Genomic DNA, 11,070 nt, shown 5'->3' with positions numbered 1-11,070 from the left:
CTCAATTTAAAAATGTATCCGCAAACAGCAATGAGGTGGCCAAGCAGTCAAATTACCCAGAAAACGTTTTAGACATCCTCAGAACAGGTTTCAGAGTGCATGCACAAGTTTGTTTTTTAATTCAAATTCAAAATTGCAGGAAATCTATATAATCGGAAATTGACGTCGTAGGGTGTTTTGAACTCGTTTTGATCCAGGGGATCCAACGGTGCCTCATTTTTGAAAATCGGTTATACGGTTCAAAAGTTAGGTGTGTAAACACAAGTCCAAATGTGGCGCTAGTGTTCAAATGGGAGACATGAAACTTGGTGTAAATAAAGAGGGGCCTATCCATAATGAGTGTGCCAAATTTCACAAAAAGTGACCATACGGTTCGAGGGGCTGCCATAGACTCCAATGGGAGAGGAATAATATAGTAATATTTTACTGTTGATTGTTCTTCTACAGGTACAGTCCTGCACTTTTTTGTGGTTCATGTTGTTTTAATTTGTAACTTGTATAACTGCATGCTCTTATGGATCTTCCCTTTGGCACTTGTTTAGTTTTTTCCCAATGTATGCTTAATGTTTTGGCTGCTTGCAATGTTTGGGACTACCTCGTTATGATCAGTGACCTATGCTCTTTTGTAAAGCTCTCTCTTGGAAGTCGCTTTGGATAAAAACGTCTGCTAAATGCATAAATGTAAATGTAATAATAATAAGAAAAAAATATATAAACACTTATCTGGCTTCGCAGCTTCGCTGTTTGGCTACCAAAAACATGCAGAACAGATTATGTTCTGCATTTCCCTGGACAGGACATGGGTGAGCCCTTGCCAATGTGTGTTCACATTGTTAAAGAAATATAGGATTCTTATATCTACTTTACACTTGTAAACTAGGACCCATGACACAAATACTGGGTTTCTCACTTATAGGATGTCAACATGCTACTTTACTCACAGGAGAAATTCCTGGACATTCCCTCCAAGGATGACAGGTCAGCGTTGACAGGAAAGGGTCATGTGATTTTATATTTTGCTCTATTCAAGGGAAGAGGGAGAGAGACAGAGAGGGTGAGAATTTCCCTTCAGTCTCCACGCCCCTCTGCGTAGTAAGTTCCTCTAATGCTTAACTTAAAACATTCTGCCTTTTCCCTTTCTCCATTTAGCGTAGCTTCGAGCTGTTGCCTGTCAAATTGTCAAGTTCTTGCTTGAAACGATGTTTGGGATTTTGATATTTTTCGGCGCTGTCTTGGTAAGTACATTAATCAAGGCGAATACGTTGAATAATTTGTTTTGATCGTGCTTGATTTAATGTACGATTCAAATGCTACCATGCGTTGGTCTAACAATATACATATTTGCAAGATAGGGCATGTTTCATTAGCCTAATTTGGAATAGTCAAGCCCGACATTTTAGGCTTTTTTGTTTGCTTTATTGAACGTACGAAAGCAGGAGGAACTGAAAGTGAAAGTAACTGGTGTGCTCAGTTAGGCTTCTGAATAGGGGGCTCTGGGTACTTTCCAGACGTTGAGATGTGGTCATGTTTAGCAGGTAGTATCCAGTGATACCAGTACCTGTGATCCAGCAACACAGTACCAGGATGGTGACAACTGTTGCCAAATGTGCGGCCCAGGTTGGTTTTGGAGATGGAGTACAGTTAATAAAATGTGAATTAGAAAGTATTACTAGACATGCTTATGTCTGCATGATGGTTGTCAAAAAAATATTTTTGCTGTTAGGCACCAAAATGTTGAGCCCACCTGTTTGCGAAGATGCACAATGCGAACCATGTCCAGAGAATGAATATCAAGATGCATATACCAGAGACGACATATGCCAACGACAACCTTACTGTGACCCAAGTATGAGCTGACATTACCTATTTAAATAAATGTGTGCAATAGACCTTTATACTCAAGATTAAACTCAAAAATAATATTGACCAGCTTGTGACATTGGGACCCCTGCTTATCCTTGTAGGAGCTGGCTGCAAACATTGCAGTGCAAGGCAGTTTCTTACAACACAACCCCCTTTTCCCTTGTTGCAGATAAATACTTTGAATTCACACGTAACAACAACAAGACAAGCCGTGTCAAATGCAGATGTAAACCAGGATACCACTGCAACAGTAAAGACTGCTTACTTTGTATGCCCCATACAAAGTGTGAGCCAGGATCTGGAGTGGTTTCCAGAGGTACAAACTGGCAAACACAACATACAGAAGGCATACAAACAAACGATATATCCTGTCCTTTTGACACAAGGGCTCTTGCCATTATTGGTCACATATCTGTGCCTTGTGTGGGTAGGAGAGTTCTCCCTAAAGCTTTTCTTCTCTTCTCAGGTACTGACAAGGAAGACACCCAGTGTCAGGTCTGCCCACCAAACACATTCTCCAATGACACCTCTGCAGTGAGTGAGTGTTTGAAACACACAATGTGAGTATTACACTTGACATCCATTCAATTTCAACATTGCCTAAATGGACTACATTTACTTTCACTACTGAGAATTATAACTGGTATTAGAGTCTTTCTTTGATTGGTAATCATTAACACAGCTCAACCAGTGGTTTAAAATTCTCTATAAACTCTAAATGTATAAATCCCCTCCCAAAATCAACATTCCAGCTGTGGAGGAAATACTGAAACTGAAGGAACAAATGAATCTGACACCGTCTGTGGTAAGTCAATTACAAATATAATCTAATAATACTTTTGACACTGACTCGTGCTGACTGTAGATAAGTGCTCTACTTACCATAATGTATTGTGGTGACCTGTTTTAGAACTTGAGAATTGTTGATACTGCATTCTGATGCTGAGTACTATGGTTTTGTACCTTTTTGGTTTATTTGGGGTGTTTTTTGTTTCTTTTACTCAGCAGTTTCTCGTGTTAGCCCGGGGGTAATAGCTATTATAATAGTTGGCATTATCCTGGCCATGGTGGTTTTATCTGGCTTTCTCTTTTGGAAACATGGTATGTAATCCTTCTAAGATTTTGAAGTATTTTGATGTGTTACTAGGCTCTTTCTGTAATTCATGTTCTGTCCTTTTCATATTTTAGCATCTGGACCCACAAAAGGAAAAGTGAAGGTAAGCATTGTGTCAAGGACTCCTAAAAATAAAAACTCAGACACTAGATTTAACTCAGACTTTAGATAAAACATCAGAAACCCAATCAGAAACATATAGCTGACATTCTGCATTTTATTTTAGAAGTTCTTTGGACTTTGTGGATGGACCTCGGTGTTTGTACCAATGCAGAAGGATAACCCAAGAAACGTGGAAGCTGAAGAGTTTATAAATGTGACACCAGAAGAGCCTGGCCGCCCAGAAAGAGAGTTTTCAGCACTAGAGACAGGGGCTGTGGAGAATGAGGAAGTTGGACAGCCTGGGGAAACTGAGCAGGGATACTGGGTGGCCCAGGAGGTTGGTAGAGGAACAATAATCACTCATCCTGAATCTCAAATGAACTCAATGGTCTCGTACAATTAGCATTGCTATGGGCCATAAAACCCATCCTCTCTGCATTTCAGGATGATGTATTTTACCAAATAAACACAGCAAAATATGCAGTGTTTTATTGAACCACGAATGTGAGCTCAATTTCATATGTACAATGCAATCTTCGTGGACCAGTAAACTCAGCTCAGCCAGAAACACTTCTACACAATCTATTTAGAACCGTCTACTAAAAATCCATTATTGGGATACAAAAGGCTTCATCTACCTGAGTTATGCATACAGTAACACATGTAATACAGAATTTAACTTAAAAAAATTGTAGCTCAGAATAATTCAAAACTAAATACTGCAGTTAAGTGGCCAAACATTCATTCCCTGTGAAATGTAAATTATTTTGTATGTTTTTGTTTTTGTAAATATATATTATACACTAGACTTTCTGTAAAATGTCCATGTGAACTACAAATGATGTTACAGTAGACTGTCAATTTTAGCATTAAAGTGTTTGTACAGAATGTAAAGAGGTAATTTGTGTGTTAAAAAAGGCATTTTCAATCCGTTATTTGCTGTTTGGGCTGTACCTTCTGTCACTTGCTCAGATTGTCCACAAAGGGGAGCTAGTGCTGCGTTGATACAACATTGATGTTCTATCAGTGTTCATGAACACCATTATCCCAAAGAATAAATGATGTCATCGTTATGCGACGGGTTCTTAGTAGGTTACATAATAAGTGGGTTCAATATGATATGAATTCAGATGATGCATTCAACATAGCATAATAAACGTTTGTCAAATTAACACTGAAATACACTGACTTGACTTTTTGCTCTGGGATTTCGCATCTGGCCCACCTATAAAGGTGTGCAGGGAAATGTGTTGATGGTGAGTGTAGGGGGGGGGGGGGCTTTGCATTTCTGCTTCTCTGACTCCTTCAATGACACACATTTACTCATGAGAATTTACATTGAAATGTGGGTGCTTGGTAGGGGAGAGGCAGGATGTCATCGCACTCCTGACTGCCTCTGCTCTCAAGCTGCTTGTGAGATCGACCTCACCTGGAACTTGATGCTTGATGGGCTACAATAGTCTACTATACAGAAACCACTTAATTTGTTAAAATTGTATATTTCATTCTTATTTGTATATTTTGTTGCATTTTCTCATAGTGCAATTTCCCCCGAGATCAAACAAAGTTATCTACTTCCTACTGTGTGAGAGGAAATGTCGAGCCTCACATGCCATTGAAGCTTTGACCTCCTCCTATCTGTATTTGGATGCCAATGCCCCCAGCCTCTTGTCAGTTTGACGTTCCTCATTAAAGTAATGATCACCCTGCTTGACCAATGACATTACCCGCCCAACAACTTTTATGTTATACAGTATTAGTCATAGTAGGCTATATATCTTACATTAATTGGTGATTCCTTCATTCATATCCTTGAATTAAATGACACATTATAATGATATCCATTCAACGTATTTAGCCTATATCCAATTAATTTGAAACCACTTCATAATAAGTTTAACTATTTAAACTGTATCAGCATGTGAGACACATCTGTTTAATTTTTTAATTGCTTTTAAAAAGGAGTCTTCAAAAAATGTAGGCTAATCCTGCCAAAATGTCCTCAAACAAAAAAAGAATCACTATTGATAACGAAAACGTCATGTATTAGGCTATTCCAGTAAGGAAAGACACATACTTTTCGTTGACATTTTATTAACAAAATAATTATCCACGAGACAAAATTATAATTTACAGATTGGTGATGACACAGTATAAACATATAAACATATAGGCCTATTTACAAAAAACGTTTATGTTTTGACAGTCTTTGGTCTCAGGCCATACCATAACATACACTAACTTAACGAAGTAAAACGTGTGAACTTCAGAAAATCACTGAAAGATTTATGTCCCTGAGGTTTGGAAGGTTAAAGTGCAGAGTAAGTACGTTTTTGTAAATGTTCCTTTTATAGGATGTCTCGGGAAGAGTAACACGCTGGAATATACATTCCGTTCCTGGATGCCCATTCAGTCCACCATTTGCCAACTTCTGAGCCATTATTCTGGTGACAAGAATTATTCTTTGACTTTTTTACAGTTTCAGAGGTTGCTGTCTCTGCCAAAGACCATATTTTAGGTTTGAGGCATGCACCGCTCTCCTTGTTATCCACGCGAGCGGTGGTCCGGTCTGCGTCTTCATGGTCGGCTTTCTCCTCATTCGCGCAGTCACTGTCTTGACTTTGCCCATCGTTTGATTCCTGACTGTCGACCAAGCATGTAACCTTTGGCGTTGAGTTCCCCCGTATCATATCCTCCTTGTTACCAACAGTTTGAGAAACGATTTGTTCATCGTTTTCCAAGCGATTTTTCCGCACTGAATCCTCGTCGTCCTCAGTCTCACCCTCATCCTCCTCCTCCGACTTTCCCTTGGATGCCCAGCTGACTCTATTCTCCTTTTTCAGTCGTCGTCTTGCATTGGCAAACCACGTGGACACTTGTGTGAGGCTCATCTTTGTAACGATGGCGAGCATAATCTTTTCCCCCTTGGTGGGGTAGGGATTCTTCAGGTGCTCGTTCAACCAGGCCTTGAGCGCGCTGGTGCTCTCCCGGGTGGCCACCTTGGCAACTCTGCTGGGGTCATCGGTGGCTACTTGTCGGTATTGTGGGGAAAATGGTCCTCCTCGAGCGAGAAGAGATGGATGATATGGAGAGGCCGCTTTCAGGTCAAAAGCGTTATTCTGTAAACAGAAGTTTGGCGATTAGATCAAATTTTTCAGCGTTGCGTTAAACACGTCATTACGCATGACGTGTATCGGTCATTAAGGGTTCACCAACTCGAATTACATAGGCAACTTGAGTAGATTATATATTTAAATATAGTTATAAAAATAGGGAGTCAGGTTGTGCGTAATATATTACATTATAGGATATGTATTAAAATAATGATAAAATCAACTTACCGTGTGCGGGATGTGTCTATGATGTGGGTACGGAATGAAATTGTATCCCTGCAGTCCTGAGTATGATAAGGGCATCCCAGTTAATGCTGCAATATGGTGTTGTTGCTGTTGTATGCCAGGTGGGCATCCCAAAACGGGTATCTGGTATCCAGCAGGTATGCTGAGGTTTCTATCCAAGAACATATTGGCAAATCCGCTTTGTGACGCAGGCATCCTCATATCCCGACTATCTGAGCTGGTATGCCAAGCCTCTGTTCAAGAGCAGTTAATATACCTCTACAAACATTTATGGGCGGGGTAAACTCTGTTGAGTGACAACGGCGTTCAAAAGACTTTAGCTTTCACTAGCAAATCCCATCAAAGGAGAGCTCTGCTGTTCCATTTAATGGTTTCGTAAAGGCGCTAAATACGTGATACTTATCTCATCCCAAACAGGTCTTCAGTGCAAAGAATAATGAAACTTCATTTGAAATGCAAGTACAACCATTTTGAACGCGGAGTTTGTAGAAACTATTCGGATCTCGTTTTCACAATTAAATTATGTTGTAATCCTTTAAGCAATATTTTAACATTATTATAGCCACTTACAATTTATGAACCACAGTCTATTTATTTATTTATTTATCTCATGGTTTACACCAACACTGAATTATCATTTCAGAACAAGCCCTCTCATGCAAAACCCTTACCATGTTTAATGAAATTACAAAAATGAGAGATAAAGAACAACATTTGGGATTTTTTGGGGATATTCATTAACATTGAAACACAAGCTTCCGTTGCTGAGTTTAATGCATTGCAGCAAACGTCATGGGTTTTTGGTAAAGTAAGAACGTAATTCGATTTTTTTCTTTTCACGTGTTGAGCAGAGGGATTAGAAAGTTACATGAATTTGATTAACAGCACTGTGCAAATCTTTAAAGTCTGGCCAACACTTATGGTGGTAAGGATTTCTGTTTTCATTTGGAGTTTGTGAATTGAATTAGCCAACTGAATTAATTCGAGTTATGCTAATAAATTGTAATGTCATTAATACTTTGTGTTGCTTTTATATCTTAGATTTAGGACCGTAAATGTGTCATAGGCTTAGCTTTAAAATTGACCACAGTTAATAAAGGTAGGCTAAATATCTAATAAAACAAAATGATTCAAATTATTTTGTGATCAACTGAATACTAAAATAGTAGTTGAACTAGGCCTTTTTAAAAGCTAACTTGAGGTCGAGTTCTTTGTAAATCAGTGTCGCTGCATTTTATGTTTGATGTGTCAATTAGACTTGTACCTGCCCAAGGTAACGTATAGCCTACACCTAACTTTTTCGTTAATTTATTCTGATTGAACAATAACAGGGTGTCCTTACATGTCGGATGGTTTTGTTTTGGTTGCAGCAATGAGACTAATTAAAAGCGGTTAGGTGAAACAGGTGTTGACTAATGTATATGATAATTTAGAGATAGCAGATGCTAATGTGGGGAGGCAAGGACTTGATACAAGGAGCAGATTGTTTGCATTTCAGTCCCTCTTCCATGTTCATTGTTCTCTCAAACATTTTTCTGTTTTTAATAGAAAACACAGGAAACCTTCACAATGTGTGCTATTTAAGCGGAATAATATATATATATATATATTTATATATATATTATCACAGCTCTAAATGTTTGTAAACTGAAAGAGTGTATGTGTGTTTGTGTAAAGAGAAATAGACAGAGATAGAGGGAAACAGAGCAGGGGGTAGAAGGAGAAAGATAAAAACTAAAGAGATGGAGGGTAAAAGCTATCTGGGAGGGGTTCTTTGGGCCTAGAGCAAATTTGTACAACTAGTACAATAGTGATGACTGGAGAGCAAAGAGAAGAAGGCTTAAACCTTCAGTACATCTCAGAACACAAACAGCTCAGGGCTACAACCTTTGTCTCACTCGTAGGCCCTCTTCTCTTTTCTTTTTTTGCAGCTCAACCACAATGTATGTGTTGGTATCGCTCTGAGGGGTCGAGTTTGGACTGTTTCAATTCAGGATGTTTCTTGTTTATTGGAAAAAAAAAGACCAAAAGCAGGAGCATCTCTGTTCCCTGTTTCCCACAGAGGATACAATAGGAGATAAGAGGGGACAAACTGTCTAGCCGTTTGTCTAGTAGAACACTTGATATGAACCTTCATGTCCCATTCTACATCCTCTAACTGCTACTCAACATAGCCCCTTGATTTATGGGTAGAGTCAAGAGTATGAGTCCTAATGAGGCAGCCGTTACAATGTGTCAAGGTGCAACTTCAGTTACTGACCATCAATTGCCACTGAGCTGACAAAAGGACTAAGCATGTCATTAGAACAGCTCAAGGAAAGGTGTGAGCATTACAACCAAAGCTGAGAGGAAATCCAGAGAGTTAAACATGTTTTACTTGTTAGTTTATTTGTGTCCAACTAGATACTCCTACATTGTTGATTGTTTTGAAACATGCTGGTTTTTGGCATTTGGGAAGACATCTAAATATGGTGTTTCTGTATAAGATGACATCCAGAGAATTACAGAAAAGGCCATTTTTTTTAGTTATACATGGACCAATTAGTCTCTTTTACTTTTAACAAAACAATTCTGATTGAACAAATGCACATATAGAGGACAGTCGCCAACATTTCTAGCAAGGTGACAATTCTTTATAATAAATCACAAACCAGGACATTAAGAAGACAGAAATTTAGAAGTCAATTGACAACAAATAAGTATCTGTCTCCCCCCAGAGCTCCTATTCTTCCCAGTAATGGGATTTCCCTGGGACAGACCCAAATGGAGAGATGTAAGCAAAGTGTGAATGTTATCAAGCTCTCCCACCCCTCAGCTATCAACCCTCCTCTCCTGACCCCCTTCCACTCTTTGTCCTTTGTCATTACTCTTATCAGGGCCACTCTATCATTCTTTTTGCAGAGTGGTGGCGCTGAAACCGCTTGCAAATGTAAGTATGTCTTTGTTAGGGGCTGGGCAGGGGCCCGCCTCTCCGCTCCCTCCTGGGTGTGCCTTGATTGACGGCCCTCCGCTGGGTGACTGACAGGCGGCGTTCGTTAGCCTGTGACGGGCAGTGTGACAGCTGGGGGACTTCTGCTGCTGTCCCTGTGTCGAGCCCACACCACCCCTGTGGGCCCAGCAGGCCCACGGACCCCCAGGTGCTGCAGCCCTAGTCAACCTGCTCCAAACAGTACCAGCCATGCCCAGTCAGCCACAGACATCTAGCTGCCTGGCTCCGTGGGGGGCTCGCTCTGGCAAAGCAGTCTGCTAGCTGCCCCCCCACCCCCCACCTCTTGCACCCCTGTACCCCCCTGCCCCCACCCTTGCACTGCTCTCCACCGATATATTTCACAGGAGCAGCGTTCATGAAGCTGTTATAGATGCTGATTGAAGACGAATGTGATGGTTCAGATGGGTCAGATATGATGAAGTCAGAGAGGCAGCACATATGTCCAATACGCTGACTACTCCTGTAGTTGTCAACCTCCTTATGAGCGCTTCACCATCGTTTTTGATTAACTGTCATTTTATTTTCAGTGACACACACGTGACAGCTGTGACAAACAAACATCAGCAACACAACATCGTTTTACAGTAGAACAATACAAAAAAGTGTGATTGCCCTTGATAAAACAAGATGGGTGGATGATTAGGAGATGATAAAGTTTACATCTCTAAAATGATCCTTCAGAAGTTCCCTCTGCTCTGTTTTCTCTCTGCTCTCACAGAGAGCGGCTAATGAGCTTGTTGGGCATCTGTGACGTGACATCTACATTTCGGCCTATTTGTAAAACAATGGCTACAAGGAAGCCAGGGGCATTGGGTTCTGTGTTTCAAACCCAAAATAACAATGCCAAGCAGGCGCTGGTGGGAAGCTGTGCTCTCATGGAAATGAGCAACCGAACCAACAATGTAGGTCCTAATCTCTTCAGAGAGGGGAATCAGTTACACAGCAGTGTGCACCCCTCAATGCTTTTCATTAGAGTTAGCGTGCCATTGAAACACTGTCCCCCCTCCTCCCTCCCCACACACACACACACCCTGACCCCCCTAATGTGTAACCACAGGCACTCCTCATACATGGAGCAGATACAAGGTAGTCCCCCACAACAGAAGGGTTGACATAGATGGGCCAGGGGGTGATGTGTGTGTGTGTGTGTGGGGAGGGGGCTAGGCCTCAAAGCATGGGATTAGAGTTAATGTGCCCTCCCTGGGTTATAATCTCTTCAGAGGGGGACTTTGTTTGAGGGCTTGGGGGCAGTAAGATAAGTATCTATTACAGAAACTCCCTCTTATCCCCCAGTGCCCCCCTTAAAAATTGAAGCACAAAAACACTTGGCTCTGTTCCCCGTGTCTTCTGATATCCAAGAGCCAAAAGCAAGTGCTGCCCTTTTCAACTAATCTGGAATTAGGGTCTAAAGCCTTATGGAGAGTAACCAGGACTCATATTTACTCCATCTGCAGCCCACAAGTCAGGTGGTTGATGTTAGATCAAAGGCAGCTTAAAAAAGTTGTGAGGATATTACAATGAAAGGGAGAAAAAAAAACTTTTCTTTTTCACAAGTTTAATTTCTTTTCTTTTTTAGTTGCTAGGGAAGAATACGGGTGTGAGAACCCAGACCTGGGCAGATCTGAGAACTTGTTAAAGTGTGA

The 11,070-nt window shown here is 40.6% G+C and overlaps 2 protein-coding genes across 6 annotated transcripts; one reads left to right on the top strand and one right to left on the bottom strand.

Moving 5' to 3' along the window:
* Positions 1 to 983: 983 nt before the first annotated feature.
* cd40 (CD40 molecule, TNF receptor superfamily member 5) lies at positions 984 to 3,973 on the top strand. 5 transcript variants are annotated; one of them, XM_047039507.1, is made up of 10 exons: positions 984 to 1,054; positions 1,150 to 1,235; positions 1,536 to 1,617; positions 1,724 to 1,846; positions 2,033 to 2,179; positions 2,330 to 2,423; positions 2,616 to 2,668; positions 2,869 to 2,964; positions 3,052 to 3,080; positions 3,204 to 3,973. In XM_047039507.1, the coding sequence occupies exons 2-10, from the start codon at positions 1,200 to 1,202 to the stop codon at positions 3,480 to 3,482; spliced, it is 939 nt and encodes a 312-aa protein (XP_046895463.1). In that variant the 5' UTR covers positions 984 to 1,054; positions 1,150 to 1,199; the 3' UTR covers positions 3,483 to 3,973. The 5 variants fall into 5 exon arrangements, with proteins under 5 accessions (XP_046895463.1, XP_046895461.1, XP_046895465.1 ...); XM_047039505.1 differs by having other exon boundaries at positions 1,533 to 1,617; XM_047039509.1 differs by having other exon boundaries at positions 1,048 to 1,235.
* A 1,250-nt stretch (positions 3,974 to 5,223) lies between these two features.
* On the bottom strand, positions 5,224 to 6,640 carry irx7 (iroquois homeobox 7). The gene is made up of 2 exons (XM_047040523.1): positions 6,421 to 6,640; positions 5,224 to 6,198 (listed from the first exon to the last, which is right to left on the bottom strand). The coding sequence occupies exons 1-2, from the start codon at positions 6,637 to 6,639 to the stop codon at positions 5,428 to 5,430; spliced, it is 990 nt and encodes a 329-aa protein (XP_046896479.1). The 5' UTR covers position 6,640; the 3' UTR covers positions 5,224 to 5,427.
* Positions 6,641 to 11,070: the final 4,430 nt, after the last annotated feature.

The sequence above is a fragment of the Hypomesus transpacificus genome, chromosome 18 (assembly GCF_021917145.1).
Source record: "Hypomesus transpacificus isolate Combined female chromosome 18, fHypTra1, whole genome shotgun sequence".
NCBI classification, from domain to species: domain Eukaryota; kingdom Metazoa; phylum Chordata; class Actinopteri; order Osmeriformes; family Osmeridae; genus Hypomesus; species Hypomesus transpacificus.
Note: the sequence above shows the minus strand (reverse complement) of the source record. Positions and strands in the feature narration are given on the sequence as shown.